Raw genomic sequence first — 18,667 nt, 5'->3', positions numbered from 1 at the left:
ACAGACCCCCCCGATGACAGGTTCATCTTAGCACTGTCTTCAGGTAAAATTAAGATGGAGGTCAATTATGTTATGAGATTTACTTTCAAGAATTAATAGTTCTTGACGGGCAAGAGAGTGCAAACATTAACTTAAAGATTTGGGGAATGCATTGACTTTCCTGTTTTCACCATTTTAATAGATTCTATAATTTTGGAAGGAAATGTAAGAAACAACTTCCAGCAAGTGCTATACATGGAGAATCATATCCTACTTATAAAAAAGACCATAAGAGAAAGGGATAAGAGTTTGTTTTTTAGTTTTACAATATTGACACAGTAGACTAAGTTCTTTTTTTTATGTGAAAATTTCCCTTTCAGAAAGATATAAGTATCCTTGACATTATACAAACATATTCATTATACTCACAAGTACTTCAAGTATTTATTCATAGCCTGTTTTTCTCCACAGAAGGATTGGGGTGACTTTTAAAAGCATATTTATTTTTTAAAAGAGGGGTAATACAAGAATCAAGGCAAAGAGAATGTAAAATAAAGAAAATAATAAAATCTAGATGACCCCACACATAGGAGTGCATATCCTACCATCCTGGACAGCTACTAAATGGGTTTCGTGTTTGAATCCAATTTCTTGGCAGCCAATGCAAAGGAAGAAATGAGAATGACAAGTCTAATAATACCCACAAGATAAGACTAAGTGGATTCTTTTCAGATCTTCCTGTTAGTCTTCTAAGAAGATTCTCGGGAAAATCATCCTAAAAAAGGACCCTTTGAGATGAGATGCGCTACATTCTAAGCAGAACAAACAAAACAAAAGGTTGTTCATGAAACTACGACTCATGATTCCTCCAGATGCCAAGTGAGTCCTGATGGGTGTGCAATTCAGTAAAGGAAAGAGATCCTGCAAAAGCGACCGTGGAGCAGGGTGGATAAGATGTCACCAGGAGCATTCGGCTCTCGGTCTGGCAGCATCTTCTCATTAAATTAGGTTATCTGGTGAAATGGGTGCATCTTCTTCAGGCCCTTCACCAGAAATACATTCTTTCTTACAACAGATTTTTTAAAGGCAAGCTGGGCAGCAGAAACTTCAAGATCATTATTCCCATTATTTCTGATAAGAAACCGAAGGACAAAAATTCTGTGTCAACAATCTATGCATGATGGCAAAATTTATCATCCGCAAATAAATTTCCCAGAAAGTTGAATGTTAAGGTAAGGGTTGTGCCACAATGGTACATTTTGGTTAGTGACCGCAATCAAGCAATGAGGTGTTATCTGTTGTCAGATAGATCCGTTAAGGTTAAATTGGCCTGGGTTTTAAAATTGGGCCCTTCTATCTTGCCTCTCTATAACTAGATGCTGGTTTTTGTCCTTCATCCTTATATAAGATTCTTTCCATCCCTCCTATCCATCATTCTCTCCTGGTCTTCTGTTATCACTATCCTTAGTTTTCAAGCCCAGTAGAATTCCTTCAACTTGACTTGGTGTCTCTTTACTTGGTTTCTACCTTAGTCATCCACAAATTCCGCCCTCGCAAGCATGCAGGCTTAAGAAACACAGAAGGGAAAGGCTACCTGCCACCTACAATCTTGCACTTGCTTCAAGATGCATTTTCAAAGTGTCTGAACTATAAAGAGAATCTCAGATGATCAAAGCTGTATAGTCCTAACTACAATGTTTTCTAGGACTGTAAGACTGAGACAAACCATTAAAAAAGGAATACCTAACAAACGATTTTACTCCACTGATAATTAGAAACCTGTTAAGCCAAAACCAGGATTGGAAAAAATGTTTTAAAAATCAGTAATGCAGCCCAGCACAGTGGCTGGTGCACGCCTGGAATCCCAGCAACTCGGGGTGCTGAGGCAGGAGGATCACAAGTTCCAGGTCAGCCTCATCATCAACTCTGGGAGACCCTGTCTGAAAATTAAAAATAAAACAGATTGGAGATGTAGTTCAGTGGTAGAGTACCCTTGGGTTCAATCTCCAGTAATGGAAAAAAAAAAAAAAAACTAATGTACACAGAGCAAGGATTATTATGCCACCAAGAAAAGTTACTTATTGTGAACAATGAACCTTGGAAGCAGAAGGAAAATGACTATTTGAAATTAATATTTTCAAAAACAAATGTATGTCTAAGAACAGGTACAAAAAATAAAGGTAGGAGAGTGACAGCAAAAGACTAGAAGAATACAATGGATGGAAGAAATCTAGAAGATTCTTAAGCAAATCCTAGTTTGTGACACCCAGCAGAACTTAAGCATTTAAGAAAATTCACCAACTGTTCACTAAGGAATTTTGCTTTTCTTTAATGTGGCAAGTTTGACACCAGATATGAAGGGTCTTCAACGTCAAGCTGAAGACACAGCAATTTACCCAAGAGGCCACTGCTCCCGGTATCTATTATGCATACTAGATTAATTTAAGTGGTATACAAATATACCTTTTAAAAAATTAGTAATTGTGCATTTATTTTACAGGTGATTTTTGTACACTAAAGCAATACCGGGCTGCCATATGCAATAGGAATGTCAAATTTGAAAGTGGATCAATATAAAAAATTTTGTAAATAAACAAAACAAAGGTGGCAGCTGAGAAAGCTCTGCAATGAACAACAACAAGCCACGGAGGTGATTTTAGGAGGAGAATGCCCGCTTAGCATGACGTCCTCGGAATCATACCAAAAGTGGAACCTGGGTGCAACTGGAGGTGAGAAAAATTTAGAGTAGGGACAGGAGGCAAGGGAAAAGATGACCCCAGGGTTTAAAGCAGTACCTGGCATACAAAAGGCACTCCACACTCGTGTGGACTCGACTCCTGACAGCAAAAAGGAGGCAGAGAGAATAAGACCCCTTGAAGGAAAAAGGAAGGAGACACGAAGACTCACGGAGGAACCAAAAGAAGCCAAGAAAGCAACGCCGGGCTGGGGAGATAGCTCAGGTGGTAGAGTGCTTGCCTCACAAGCACGAGGCCCTGGGTTCAATCCCCAGCACCGCAAATAAATAAATAAATAAATAAATAAAAGCAATGGTAATTTTGAGAGTTTGCACCTGTAAATTGGTGGTGGTATATGTAAACCTGAAGGGGAGTTTGGGGTGGGAGTGACACGTAGTGACATATGGCTCCTGCTAGATGTGAACAGACGACAATCCCAGCAGTGGCGAAGGCCTACGGAGGTGGCTACGGAGGTGCCGTGCAGGAGACTAGAAAGGTAAGAGATGACCGTTTTTGAGGCATTGGTCCATCAAAATTGAAAAAGGGCCACCATTCTTCTGCCTTTCTGTAGCCAAGCCCCTTTGCAAGGTAACTTGGCTTCTCCTTCCATCAGAAAATAGTTTCCTCACCCCTTGAATCAGGACTGGCCTGGGGGCTTGCTTTGGTCAGGAGACTGTGGTAGAAGGAAAAGGGTGACATTTCTAGGTCTGAGCTCCAGGCCCCTGATATCTCCGCACCTTCCCAGAATGCTATCTCCAGGAGAACAAGCCCAGGATGGCGTGCAGGAGGTAAGGAACTAGAGGCCAGAGAAACAGGGGCCCCTGACGGCCAGCCTCCACCCTCCTGGCCACCCTGTAGCTGACTGCACACACCTCAGAGAATCCAGAGGAGAATAACTGCCCCACTGCATCCAGCCTAAACTGCTGGCTTGCACAATTACAAGCAAAACGTTTTAAGTCACAAAATTTAGAGGTGATTTATTACACAGTCATAGACAACTAATACAAACACCAGAAAGGGAACAGCTAATGGCACAGAACAAATAAAAAAGAAAAAAGGAGAGAGAGGGAAGCAGAGGTCAAAAGAGCAAGACGTCAAGCTCTAGAAGGAGACTTCCAGTCCCTGGGAAGAGGAGGGAAAACAGCAGAGAAGATGGCACAGCAAAAGCAACCAGAAGCATCCAGATGGACTAAATTAGGGAACCAAGACACAGGGGGACACAGAGGGACCCGGGTAGGGGTAGGAAATTACAGAGTCGTCAGAAAAGAGATGACCCCAGGGTTTAAAGCAGTATCTGTCCTACAACAGGCACTCCACGCTCGTGCATGAATGAATGAAGTTTAATGTGACAAGGACAGCTCATCCGAGGAGCTCGGAGACAGTTCCAGCCACACTAGGGGAAGAGAAGTGGTCTACAGGGTGTAAAGGCAGTCAGGGTGGGAAAGACACAGGACTTGTCTGAAAAACTGTTCAGAGAGACCATGTTAAAGAGGTGTCCACAGCTGGGCAAGTGCCAGGGTAGATGGTCCTTTCTCTAGGACTCTATAGCTAGAGAGGTGGCCACATGGGCTCCCTGGGGACCTGTCAGCAATCCCAGCTCTTGGGCTCACCCCAGACCTATGTGCATGTCACCATGTCCCCTGGAGGTTGGTAAGCACACCCAAGTTTGAGAAACACTCTGCTCTAGAAGGTACAGGAAGAGAAGCACCTTTCATGACATCTGGGGAAAGCCATTCTGCTCTGAATTCCTTTCCAAGACAGATAAAATCAAAGACCATGTCTCAGTTTGGTGCTAACACATCTTCAACGCCTCCCTGACACTTGCAAATCTTCCCTTTCAACAAACACAGAACAGAGCCTCGGGCAAGCAAGGTCTCCAGTGAGATTTCAAAAACACTGTTTACTCCCCTGGGTTTACCTTTAGGATTTTTTTTCCCTCTGTATGTGGAAAGCCATGGGATTTTCTATTTGTGGTAGTCTTAATTTTACATTAATTTAAGGGAAAAACTGAAATAAATGAACATAGGAAGCATTTTATGTGGATGAAATGAGGAAACAGCAAAAAGTGGGACAAGAGAGGTAGCACTTTAACTCTACAGTGGAGATCAGAAGACATCAGAACAGCAGGAACAGGAATTTTTTTTATTTTTTTTTCTTTTCTTTTTTTTTTTTTTTTTTTTTTTTGATACTGGGGGTTGAACCCAGGGGTGCTTTGCCACTGAGTTACATCCCCAGCCCTTGTTAATTTGAGACAGGGTCTCACTAAGTTGCTGAGGCTGACCTCCAAACCGGAATCCTCCTGCCTCAGCCTCCCGAGTTGCTGGGATTACAGGCAGGCACCACTGCACCAGCTAAGGAACAGGAACATTTGAAAGCAGAAAGGCACAAGCCTGGGAAGGTGGGTACTGTCTGCAGAACCAAGAACATCCAAGAGTCAGGAAGGGATACACAATATTGTTGGAAGGATTTATTCCGAAGAGTAGAACTGTTCTCCGTCTGGGTCTGGAACAGAGACCTAGACAAGTGAGAAGGATGACTGAGATTCATGGCAGATAATATCAAATTCCTCCAGAAGTCCATGAGGAACAAGGGGAGGGCTGGTTGGCCTGGGATGTGAAGAAAGTGGGAAAAACTTGAATGAGTCATTGTGGAGAATGCCCAAGAGAATAGATGGATGAATACAGGACTATGCGGCCAGGGCCCAAGTTCAACTGCCCCTAAGTGGAGAACTTTAGGATATGAAATACACAGCAAGAGGAAAGGAGAGAGGAGGTTGGGTAGAGGCCAGAGCAGCCAGCATGTCCTCATAGTCAAGGCTGCATAAAGAACCAAGGGCTAACCAAAGGGGCCAGTGGACTACGTGAGGCAAAGGGACATAAAGGACCCGGGGTTCCTAGTGAAGAAGATTCTCAGTGGACAGTGGACATGAGGCTTCAGGGGTAAATTGGGTTTGATCAAAAATTTTCAAAATATCTAAAGAAACATTGCTCAAACTTTGTCACCAATAGTTAAGACTTGAGAAAAAAAAAAAAACGCTATAAAAATTCAAGATGAGTTTTGAAAAGAAGAGAAATGTGAGCCTAAAATATAGGTATTCAATTAAAATTAGGGCATAATGATTTGCAGTTTCTACAAAGAACATAAATCATTGGGTATTTTAAGCCTACCCAAAATAAAATCCCAAAACTGAAGAAAGGACTAAAAAGATATCAAACTTATTACAGTGCATCTTTCTCAACAAAGGAACATCTTCCAAGAAGCAAATGAAAGAAAAAAAGACATTAAACTTCACAGAAAAAAATAGACCACTGTGATTTGTATACAAAAATCAGAAACTTGGAGATACCCAGGAAGGGTTTCTTGGACCTCACCTATCACTCCCCCACCCCCACTAAACTATCAGTTGTCCATTCCTATGGCTCACTCCCTCCACAGTAATGGCGTCTGTAACAGGGCACGTGGCCAGGGGCACCACAGACTGCATTTCCTTCGAGCCTGGGAGTCACAGGTGCAGCCCTGGATCACTTCCCTCTAGACTTGGCTAAGGAAAAGAGAAACGAAAATCTACATCATTTAGGCATTGCTATTCAAAAGTTTGCTTTTTTCTCCCTTTCTTGGATCAAACTCAGTCACTTTGAAAACTTCTTTACTTGTTTGTCTCTACTTGTGTTCCTCTCTCACTCCTTCTTAGGCAAGAGCCACCCTGACGCCAACTTCACACCCGTTACTCTATTCGGGGGCTACCAACACATGAAATACTGATACAAAAATCAAAAATAAAATTCTACCTTAAAAGCCTTGAAAAGGAATCCTTAAAAACAGGACAAGTGACTTTTTACAGCTCCTTTCCCCTACATTGCCTTGAAATTTCTGGCACATGGTTGGGTCCAACCAGTTTATGCAAAGATTAACTTAAGATCAGATCTTCTGCTCTATGATGATTTTTTGTTTTTGTTTTTGTTTTTGTTTTTGTTTTTGGTGCTGGGGATTGAACCCAGCCACTACCAACTGAGCTATATCCCCAACCCCTCTATAATGTTTTTATTCATCTCTTTTTCACTCTTCATCACATTTTCTTCTGTGTACCAAGCACCGCCCCAGATATCTGTCCCTTGGTCCTCAAAGTAGGCCCAGACCTCACCCTCATCAATATACTCCAGTGCAAAGAGATGGCGCAGCAGCATGTGGCTGAACAAATGAAACCCTGAACCGGGGACACATGCCATGAATAAGAAATGGGGGTAGGGAAGTGGTAACTGGAGGCAGGGGAAAAGGATATTTTAGAGATTGAGATATTTTTAAATAGTGAGGCCAAACCTGAAGGAGATATTTAGGCTAAGACCTTACTGCTGAGGAAACACCAGCCAAGTGAAGATCTCTGGAGAAAAGGTTTCAGACAGGGTGACAGCAAGTGCAAAAGGATGGGATAATGGCTGGAGAGGTCAAGATACACAAAGCAAGAACAGAGGGGGGCCATAAGAAATGAGACGGAAGACAGCAGGGCAGGGATAGATCTTGAACCTGTCAATCAAGGTCCACACCCATTCATTCCTCTCTCCTTCCCTCCCTCTCACTCCTTCCCTGCCATCTTTTCTACATAATAGTACAGGATATACATACTTCGCATATATAAATAAATCACATACATAAATCTTCAGCGATCTCTCCTCCCTATTATGTCCAAGAAGTGGTTTCCAGCCTACAATCAGAGGCTAACTCCCTTCACCTACAGTCTTCATTCCCACACCAGGCGACCATCCTATCCATTATTCAGTACCCATCCCTTCCCCCTCATCTCTCCCTCAAATATTTTCAAATAGTTTTGAAAATATCTTCTCATAAGCTCCCCCTTCAAAATGGCATCCTCTCCTCCCTGCCTACCTACAAACACACACGCGCACACACACACACACACACACACACAAAGGTACTGAAACACTGTAACACACACAGACTTTACTAGTACCTACTAAGAAAAAACTTGGCTCTTTGGCCAAACATTCTAGTGCTTCCACAATTTGATCTCACCAACCATACCTCTCACCATAGGAACACAAAAATTCACCTCCACAGATTATTCCATAGACCATCCTGCTGAGGACTCTAACTGGACTTCTATTCAGATGTTAAGCTCACAGCAAATCCTGTCTAGAATTCCCTCTCACTCTCTCCTCTAAATATCCTTATATTTCCTATTTGTCCAAGCCTGACAGTCCCCAAGAGCTCTTGTTCCTGACAGCACATCCCTCCATGATCTTCTTCCTCATCCCATCTGCTCATGGGGAGCTTTTACCTCCACCATCATCAGATTCGGCTAAAACACCTCTCTTATATACACATATTTACACACACGTGCACACATGCACACATATCTGCTCCCCAGTCAAGGTAGAGGTCTCTTGAAGGTAGACCACATCTAATCTCAGCCTCAACAAGAAGTTCATTCCTATCATAATAAAATATCTGCGTTAAGTAAGGACAAGCTACTTCTGGTTTCCATAAAGAATAAAAATAATTATGCATAGTGCAAATCCTCAGGTAACTTCAAAATCATCAAATTTCAGTCAGGTGTGGTGGTACAAACCTATAATCCCAACGACTTGGGACACTGAGGCAGGAAGATCACAAGTTCAATACCAGCCTCAGCAACTTAGTGAAACTCTTAGTGAGACCCTGTCTTGAGATTAAATAAATAAATAAATAACAAGAACTGAGCATGTAGCTCAGTGGTAAATCATCAATGGGTTCAGTTCTCAGTACCAAAAAAAAAAAAAAAAAATCATCAAGCTTCAGTGGAAGGAACAGTTTTAAATGGACTTTTTTCCCTACCCAGTACCTACTTTTGTGACTGAAGGCAGTACCTACTTTGTTTCCTAGAGCAGCCCACATGGTTTCCTAGAGAATGACAGTATCAACTCCTGAGATGCCCACAGGACTATGGGGCCTGGACATGGGACCAAGTCTATCCAATGGAACTTGATGTAGAGAAGTTGAAACAAGCAAGAAAGAAGTTCTCCCCCTGGGGAGCTGAGCTGTGTGAATGTGACCTGGAGCAGCTGCTGGACATCTTCCCACCACCTGAGGTCAATCTTGCTGACGAAGAAGCCAAAGAGATGTAAGCAGAGGTGATACAGAAGAAAGTCTTACAACATCCTCTGAGACCCTGGATCTCGCTATGCCTGAAACAAAACTTATAATCCCTGTTGTATTTCATTCAGTTGGGTGACATTTTCTCATTTGCAACCAAAAGCAATTTTAACTATCCAACTATTTTAACCACTTCTCCATTAAGCTCTCTCACTATAATTTTTTAAATAAGCCAATTAGTAAATGCTGAGGTGCTCATTGAAGAGATAGACATTAAGGAACTCTAAAACAATTCTACCATATTTTTTAACTATTCAAATATTTCTAGATTTAACTCATCCTTTTATCAAGAAAATCAATTTCCAACCAAGCAAACATATTTCCCTAAAGTTTTCAAGTCAGGTTGGCAATTTGGATTTCCATTTTCTATACCTAGCAGATTTTTTTTAAAGAAACTGCAGAACTTTTATTATTCCACAGTAAATCCCTTGCTCATTACAAATCAACCATAGAAACTTCTGAAAAACCTCACAGTATGGTACTATAACTTATACTACATCAATTTTAAACAAATTTAAAAATTCACCCCCTCATCATTATCTTTAACAAATCCTTCCACATAAGCAATTTGGTCACTGTAGATAAATCCACATAAAACTTGCCACATTTGGAATAGAAGGGCCAAGCTCAAAATCCACACCTCCAAAAGAAGGAGTCTATATCACTCAAAGATGTGTTTAGGGTAAAATCCAAATGCCTTTTGATAATGGCCAATTTGTTTGACTTATGGATTATCAAGACACCCAGATTATTCTTTTATAAACAAAGCAAAATTAAGATTAAAAATAGAACTCTACTCATACAAGAAGGAACATTTTCCAGGGGCTGATATGCTTCACAAAAGTATGGAACATATTTAAGAGAACATGGCATCCTGAGAAGATTAAGGACACAAACCCAGGAAACAAAGAAAATGAAATGATCTACCTCAAGAGGAGAAGATAAAACCTGTCAGAAGCTCATACAGACCTTGACAAAAAGCCTCTACTTCTGTATTTGGAACAGGGTTTTTTAAGTGACCTGAATCTACATTCAAAACATATTTAAATTTGCATGCATACTTAGCAAAAATCCTATCCCTCCTTATTAGCCACAGTTGAAACAGATTCTCTAAGATATTTAGACATAAATAACATCTCACAAAATCCAATTTAAAATTCACCTCTAACATAAAGAACAAAAAAATTAAATATTCTCATTCATAAGTGGCTAACATGGTTTTTAATTGTTATTGCAAATTCTGCATCATTCCCATTTAGTTATTACCATTTAATAATGTTTCCTGGGCCAGGGATGTAGCTCAGTGGTAGATAACCTGCCTAGCGCAAAACGTCCTGGGTTCAATTCCCAGCACAGCAAAAAAGGAATGTTTCTTCCAAATAACTATTAAGAGAATAAGCTGGTATCAAATGTAAACAAACATATACAGGCACACTTCTTTTTTTATACCACTGTTTTAACAGTGCAGTATGATTTCCAAATAATCTGAGTTCCATATGTAATATTACCTCCTAAATTATCACTTCACTAACTGGGGAGTTGATTTAGCATCGCCTACCACCCTCAAGACCAAGGATGTTCCTTGAACTCATTTCCTTACTCTGAAAGGACAAAAGTCCATCTCCATCACATTACTGCATACAGGAAGACCAACTATGATTCCTCCTCCCTGACCACTCTCTTGAAACTAACCCAGTACCTGTCTCTCTGGAAATATTCCACCAAAATATCCAAAGTCAGCTTTATCTCTCCTTCCAAACTGGCCTCTTGTCTAATCTCTGTTTCCGCTCAAGGTCTTACCATTCATCTAGGACCCAAGTAGAAACACCCTAATCATCTCCATCTCCTTTCTCCCTTCCCAAGTCAGAGATGTCTCATGGAGTGCTTTCCTCTCCCTTGCAGCCACATTTACCCCTTCTTGTTCAAATCCTTCTCAACTTTACTCAATGGGGTAATGACCTCCTAGGTAGTCTCCCTAGCTCTGGTGGGGCTCTGTACCAATTTAGTCAGAAGGTCAGATCCACCTTTACAAAGTACAACTTGTACCCAAACCACTGGCCCATCAACAATTCTTCAAATGCACATAGCAGCAAGCACTGCCGGTTGTCTTCCCAACAGCCCTCTTCTTGCAAACACAGCATAACACTTACTATGCTCATGTACAAGGCTCAACCCCAGGGGACGACATGGGATGGGTCTAAACCCATCACAGCAATCTCCTTCTTCTTTACCAATGTGAGTGTCCTAGGGTGGTCACACGACCCTCTTCTGATCAATAAGAGAAGCTGTTGCTTCTTGATAAGAGATGCAGGAGGGAAATGTGCTCTTGGCGACCACTGCACTGTTCCTGTTTCATGCACTATCGGCTTAGGAGGTGATGCCAGGAGCTTAGTAGCCAACTTGCAACTGGTTTCAGGAAAGTGCCCAAACTCCAAGGTTGGGAGAATAAAGAGATCCGAGGGATCTATATGATGGAACCATTCAAAAAGGCTGAGACGGCCTACCTGGAGACTTTGTAAGTAAACAATGTCTTTAGTTTACATCACTCTGTTGGGTTCTCTGTTATCTGCAACCCAAGGCATTCTAACCTGTAAACACACAAAAAGCAAACTCTACCTTACCACAGAAGGCCCTCTGCACTACACTACTCCGAACATAGTCTCCAGTCCCACACCAGCAGCATCTCCTGGGAGCCCCACCCCAGACCTATGAATTGGAATCTCTAGGAGTAAAGTCCAAAAGTCTGCATTATAACAAGCACTCCAGGTGGTTCTTGTAGATGATGAAGTTTGAGAAACAACTCCATAAAATGATCACATATTACTACCCACAAAGCACACCTGGACTGTAATTTCTCCAGTGACAGTAACCTCCTTTCACTAGGTTTCAGCATCACCTGTGGTTTGCTTAATTTGATCTCTTCTTAATCAAAGTTTTCAAACGCAAAGGCTCCCAGGACCTGAGAGGAACACAGAGGCTGAGCAGGAGAAGAGGAAGTAGTGATTGTGATGAACTACCGTTTGCATGCCCATCTGAAGGACTCCCAGCAGATGTCGCCACCCAGGGATGCGGGTTCATTTTTTCCAAATTTACAATTAATTCGGAAAAAAAGCTGGAATCCAGACTTACACACAAAGATTTTTAGACACAGACAACTAATTGGACTTTTAAAAAATACTTTAAAATTAAACACACCTCAAGCCGATCCAGCATCCAGTTGAGATTGTGGCCTGAAAGAGCTGAGTCTTGAAATATCAACACACACTTTGAACACTGAGACCACATACACTCATAGCCTCTATCTAATATGACTAAAATTAAATTTTTTTTTTTTTGGCTAACTATATGCTTGTCTCTAGTGCACACAGAGTTTTCATCAACATTCCACTCCCTGGAGGGGCCAATTGGAGAGTTTGTAGATCTCCAGTTAATGGCAACAGATCCAATTTACCTATCAATCACAACAAACCAGACTGCAAGATTCTCAAAGGCCAAAAAAATTTTCAAATATGAAGAAGAAAATGAATGAGGCAAGCAGCGCCAAAAGAACTATAATATGAAAATGAATAAATACAAAATCAATGTCTACAAACTGTAAACATAAGTCAGCTGATCAACTTAGATATGGTGTCGTATCATATCATGTTAAAAGTAGGATACGGGTGTATTTCAATGTTTGATATGGAGGGGAGCCCAGATCCATAGTGGTTAGGTCCTTCCAAAATTCTAGAAGTACCTGAGTACTAACCTGAAACCAACCAATCTGCCGTAAGTCTAGTCTTCTTTATAGCTATCACAAATTTCTTTACCCAGGTCTACTCCATTCACTCAACTGTCCAGAGCTGGATGTAGAATTGCCCACAGAGTTGAACATAAACCACAAATGACTTATAAAAACATTTTTAAATCCTCATCTGCATATAAACTTGTCTAAGACAAAAGTTGCAAAGAAGTAGCACAAAAGCATGTTTTGAGGGTCCCATGTAAAGATTTTATTTGTTAATATACTGCCAACATTTAAAATTTGGGAAGTACATATTAAAAAAAATCCAGATTACCATTCTCTTGAAAAGAAAAATTGGAAAATCTGGAAATAGTGGGCCCAAATGGCAACAATCTACTAACGACAAACAAGGCCACCCTTTAAGTGTGACATGTTCTCCACTAGGCCACAAACTCTATCCTCATGTAGGTTAACTGGATGTCCTCACAGACATTTGAGTGTAAGATCCCTGGTCTAAGCTCTTTAGAGAATTCTTATTTCTCTTCCATAACATGGCTTCAATATCTGGTATGGAAGGATATGGAAATCTCTCAATCTGTTCTCAAAATTTAACGTCTCCAGAAATGAGGCAATTAATTCTCATGCTAGTTTAAGATATCAGTCTAAGGTTCCATCGAATTCCTCAAAGTATTCTCAATTTGAATCATGAGCCCCAGGAAAAGAGACAAATAACACATTATCTTTCAGTTTCTCTTTCTCTTCAAACTAACCCAGGTAGAGACCCAATAAGGTAGAATCAACGTGCTAACATTGGAATGCCTTAATTTAAGCAGAGTGATCAATAAATAATACATATAATAAGTATAAGGGAAGATTTAGACTGAATAAAAACAAAATAGAACTAATTATCATTAAAGACAAGAAGACAACAGCCATATTTGGAAGGGAAAAGAGAGAAGCTCAAAAAACATGCAGAAAAAGCTAGTAGAATTTAGTCCAAGTTCATTATTAACCTACAGTATAATTTTACCTCCTCTATACCCACATTCAAAACACAATCTCATTTTGGGGTAGCAGACTTATGACAACTCTATGCTAATTGATACTTTACATATGATTTTCTTACTGGTGAGAAAATTAACTGGACCCAGGGAAAGAAATTCCATATACATTGTCAATGGGTCACAAATGCACTTGAATCTTATATTAAGGACTTTTGTTAACATATAGACTTTAGTTTAATTTGTTAGCCACACCACATAAAGAAATGATCAAACAGTAGATTTTCCACTTGAAATTAAAATGGAAATTAGCCCTTAGAAAATAGAGATGACTTTAAGTTTCTACATCAGTGGCTGGTTCATGAATTATTAACTGATTTTAATGATCCTGGCTATATTTTATTTGAAGTTATTCTCCTACTTGCAATGACTTTTGAACCCTCAGAACTCTTTCATCCATTCTCCATAGACAGAGTACACTTTCATGAACACTGACATTTAAAAAGGATCCATATACTCAGAATGTAAAGATAATACACTCGCATATAATTTATACAAAGGACTCTGGTCATTTGTTAAAGAGAGAAATGAATGGAACCCTATTATTCACGGTTTGTAAATAAATTTAAAGATAAGCGCTAACTTTTCACTTGTTTCGCCTGGAGACCAGAGTTCTGTGTTCTTTCTAAAGTTTCCCAGACAGTCATTAAAACAAGAAAGGGCAAAAACATACTTTTGTGAAATCCATGATTTCCCGTCCAGAAAGATAATGCAAGTCATTTAAAGTTGTCTTAAGAGATTAATAATTACAGGTATTTTCATATAAATTAAACACATGTCTTTGTGTGCTAGGTTTTACATTTTCAGTATAAACCTCACTAAGCAGTACCACTTCAGACACATAAGTTAGCTGTGAAAGAAAATGCTATAAACCTTTAATTAGCACTTGCTGTTTTATATAAAGTTAACATTTCCTCTTTCTCATTCGAAAAAAAAATTACAGTAAATAAAATTGGGGTTTCTACTTCTGAAATAAAGAGTAGGAAAACAGTATTGTGGCTTAACATAAGGAATGCTTTATTTCAAGGATTGTAATATATTTTTACCTGTAAGCAAATGGAAACGCCCCTTAGAATATGTACAATTTGATTCCTCCCAATATTAAGTGCTGTACCTAACTTTCACAAGTTGGGTACTACAGCACTTAACATGATCAGATTGCTGATTACTAAGACAGCAGGTTATTTCGGGAATATAGCTCGATTAAGATGACAGCAAACCAGCTTGTATCCACACTCCTGAAGTTGAACAAGCATCTCCATAATGTCTGTTTACGAGCTTTATATGCCCTCCCTGAAGTAAGTATTCTGAGTTTAAATGGACTCAAAATAGTCTTTTTCAGAAAATAAAAAGAGACACACACAAAACACCCACAATTTCCTCTGGTCCCTTGAAGTACCTTGGGATCCTAGTGAACAGAGATTTGCCACGCATTGCAGTGACTGGATTAGTACAATAGGTTTCTATTTTGGTGTCATTCGAGTGTTGCTGATCTTAAATCAGAGAAAGAAGTAGAAACATTAGACAAGGTAATGGCTTCCCAAAATAAGAGCATGCCCAGTTTATACAAGGCTTGCACACACAGGCTAAGTTCTAAGGAGATAAATAATACCCCACTGGAACAATTAGGTGGATTCTCAGAAACACTACATACTTAATTAGGCTGCCTAAGTCCCTGACTGAGCATACATGGGGGACTTTTTAAAGCATTTAATAACCTGAGTAAATCCAAAATCAGAGGACAAAAACCAATCTTTAACTCTGGCTACAGCCATCAGTCTTTTCTTGTTCCGTTTCCAGTGTTTAATGTGTTACTCTTGGAATTCCGAGAGCATGAATGCGCCCCCCTACACACACACACACATACACACATACACACACACACACACACACACACACACACACACACGCCGCCACCAAGGAGTTAAAAACACTAGATAAAGTCCCTTCGTTCTAAATTTATAGGGAGGGCCCTCTGTGCCAGACGCGGAGCTGGCCCATGATGGCACAGGGACGAACAAGAGCGATCCTAATGGTCTTTTACAAACTTCAGCACTGGAGTTGGGAAGGAAGTACAAACAAATAGGAAAGAACACGAGCTTCCATCAGCCACGGGGCACAGCAAACTGTCCCTCATTCTAGATGCAATTCCTCCTCTTCCTGTTATTTATTCATTACTTTTGTATAGCACCTTTCTTTCAGCAGGCTCCTTATTTCCTCCTCTGTTATCCAAGCAATCATAAACAAACTACGATTTGAAAGAAAAGGAGGGGGAGGGAGGAGCAGGGGGAAGGGAAAGAAAACCACATTCAAAAGGCACAGGCCATCCAGAGCACGGTTCTTTCTCTGAATGTCGCCCTCGGGGTGATGTTTTCTCCAAAGCTCGGCCCTGGGGGCTTAAGAGAGGACAGAGAGCCCGAGCAGGCGCGGCTCTGGCACCCGGGCTACAGCCCGGCACCGACTCGCTGCGCCGCCTGCCCTTCTGCGATCCACCTTCGGCCACCTGAAACACTAGGTTCTCCAAGTTGGCGCAGGGGGAAGTGCAGGAGGATGAGGTGACTCCAAGGTGTGGTGTGGAGGTCTGCAACTCTGATCTCCCCGAAATGCAAAAACTTAACCCCCGCCCCCAAAAATGAAAGATGAGAAGCCACTTGCGCTGACCCGGGAGGGGCGGGCAGGTCCGTTCGGTGGTCCAGAGCGCCCCAGCGGGAAAGGTAGCAAAGCCCACCTGCAGGGATCCCAACCACTTCGCCCACACCCCGTCTGAGGTCCAGGCAGCACGTTCAAAAGTTTGTTCTTCGGTTCCCCAACCGGCCCCGGGGCCAGCTCTCAAGCGGGTGGGGGAGGTAAGACTGACTGAGCCGAGAGGGGCGAGACCATCGGACCACGAGATCAGGGACCCCTGCGTTGCCCAACCCACCCCCACCCCCGCAGTTAGGGGGGTTCCGATCGTGTTTACTAATAACAACAAAGAATCACACGCGAGTCCCGTCTTTCAGTCCTCGGCTGCTCTTCGCTCCGCTTTGGGGCAGCATGGAGAGTCGGGGGGGAGGTGGGAGGAGAGGCGGAGGGGCAGAGCAGAGCGCCCGCAGAAAGACAAAAAGGGGGGTGGGAAGGGGCAGAAAGAGGAGAGTTGGACAGAGACGAAGGCGCAAAGGGAAAGGAGTGGTTACGGGAGACAGGAGGGGAAAGAAAAGTGCAGCAAGCGGTGAGCAGGAGCGCGGGGCGCGCCCCGGATGGGGAGGTGGCCCCCGCCCCCCACCCCCTGGCCCGGCCCGGCCCGGTCACCTTGCTGTAGCCGTAGTACCCCAGGCACTGCGCGAAGTCCAGGCCGGCGGGGTCCCCGGCCGCCGCGGGGTAGAACCTCACATCCATGCCGGAGCCGGGCCCGGGGCCGAGGGCCGGGACTGGGGCTCGCCGGGGACGGTGCCCGCCTCCTCGCAACCGCTAGATCCACCGTCGGGGGCGCCCGACTGGGGGCGCCCGGAGTCGGCGCGCGGGACTCGGGGCTGGAGGGGCGTCGCGACCGGAGCCCAAGGAGCCCGGGAGCCGCGGCCGCCGCACACAAAGGCGCGGCCACGCGAGCCGCGGGAGAGCGGGAGGCGGCCCGGGGGACGCGCCCCGCTGGGGCACCGAGGTAGCCTGCGCGCGGGCCGGGCGCCCGGGGCGCGGGGCACAGCGCGGGGGCCCGGGGCGGCGCGGCGAGTTCAGGTGCGCTGGGCGAGGCTGGGACGGCGGCGGCGGCGGCGGCTGGCCCCGCTCCTCCTCCTCCTCCCCGGGCGGACTGAGGAGAGGAGCCGCGGAGACAAGGGGCCCGGCCCCTCCCCTCCTTCTCCCCCTCCTGCCTCCGCCGCCGGTCCCCTCCCCGCGCCGCCGCCGCTCCGCCCCTCCCACCGCGGGCAGCTGGCGCGCCGCCCGCCCCGCCGGTGCGCTCCCCGGCCCGGCCCGCCTCCGCGCGCGCGACCCCTCCCGGCCCCTGCCCCGCGCGGGCCCCGCCGCTCACCCCGCGCCTGGAGCAGCCCTCGCCTTCCCTGTCGCCCGCGCCGCGGGCGCCCCTCTCCCGGGCCCCTCTTCTTCCCACCTCGCCCCCCTTCCTTCTCCGGTCCTCTTTGTCCCCGCTGCCTCGAAGCGCTCCTTGCTCCCCTCCTCTCCTCGGCCGCTTCGGTCGGCCCCGCCGCCGCCAGCCCCGTGGCCCCGGCGTCCCACCCTCCGCCTTTCCGATCCCCGCGCGCCTCGGCCCCAGCATCCCCACGCGGTCCGCTCCCGGCCCGCCCCTCCTTCCATCGCTTTCCTCTGGCCCCCTTGCCTCCCCGGTGGGGGCCTGTCCCTCGGTCCCTTCACCCTCCCCGCCCTGTGTCCCGAATGTCCCTTGCGTGGGCACACCTATCCCAGCAGCCAACCTGCACGCGTGTCTCCCGGTAGCCGGGACCCGGGACCCCATGTACACCTGTGGTATTTTTCAGAAGGGGTGTTGGGCCTGACCTTTCACAGGTAGGCAGACTTGAAGCTTCCCGGGTTAAGCCTCCTGTCGCTTCTCTTCTTATTTTCTTTGCTCTTGTTTGTATTCGAAAGGCATTTGAGTAACTGGATCTAGGCGGATCATTCACTGCTCTCTGAGAGAAAATGTCCCTATTTTCCTAAAAGGTTCTGGGTGATTAACTTCCCCATACTGCACTCACCCACCCCCTCTTTATTTCTTTCTCTTTCTTTAAGCTACATTTTTTTTTTTTTTTTTTTTCTTTTCCGTCCTCGGCTTTATTGCTGTGAGTTAATTTGAGAGTTTGGCCTTCAGCCTTGGCGGAAGAAAACGTTAGAGAGGCTGTGGGATCTGCTCCCGGTGCCCCACTCAGTTATCTGTGAGCTACTTTAAAAGGAGAGAAATTTCAAAATATTTCGTCTGACACGACTAACGGTGTCGTCCCTTGATCACAACTGGCCCCGGGCCTGAACTTTTTCAGACAAGCATTACACGAGTTTCTTTTCATTTCTTCGGCTCTCCAAATTAGACACTCGGGCTTCTG

At 44.0% G+C, this 18,667-nt stretch overlaps 1 protein-coding gene across 4 annotated transcripts in view; it reads right to left on the bottom strand.

Annotated features, from left to right (window-relative positions):
- The window catches only part of TOX3 (TOX high mobility group box family member 3), a 103,282-nt gene extending 84,922 nt beyond the window's left edge, over positions 1-18,360 (bottom strand). For 2 of the 4 annotated variants that reach the window (XM_079118530.1, XM_079118531.1), the window contains exon 1: positions 16,935-17,160. In XM_079118530.1, coding sequence (XP_078974656.1) covers positions 16,935-17,021 — 87 coding nt within the window. In that variant the 5' untranslated portion in view covers positions 17,022-17,160. Of the gene's footprint in view, positions 1-16,934; positions 17,161-18,128 lie in introns of those variants that run through there. The other 2 variants (XM_079118533.1, XM_079118532.1) reach the window with 2 other exon arrangements.
- Positions 18,361-18,667: the final 307 nt, after the last annotated feature.

This window comes from Sciurus vulgaris (genome assembly GCF_902686455.1).
Source record: "Sciurus vulgaris genome assembly, chromosome: 17".
NCBI classification, from domain to species: domain Eukaryota; kingdom Metazoa; phylum Chordata; class Mammalia; order Rodentia; family Sciuridae; genus Sciurus; species Sciurus vulgaris.
Note: the sequence above shows the minus strand (reverse complement) of the source record. Positions and strands in the feature narration are given on the sequence as shown.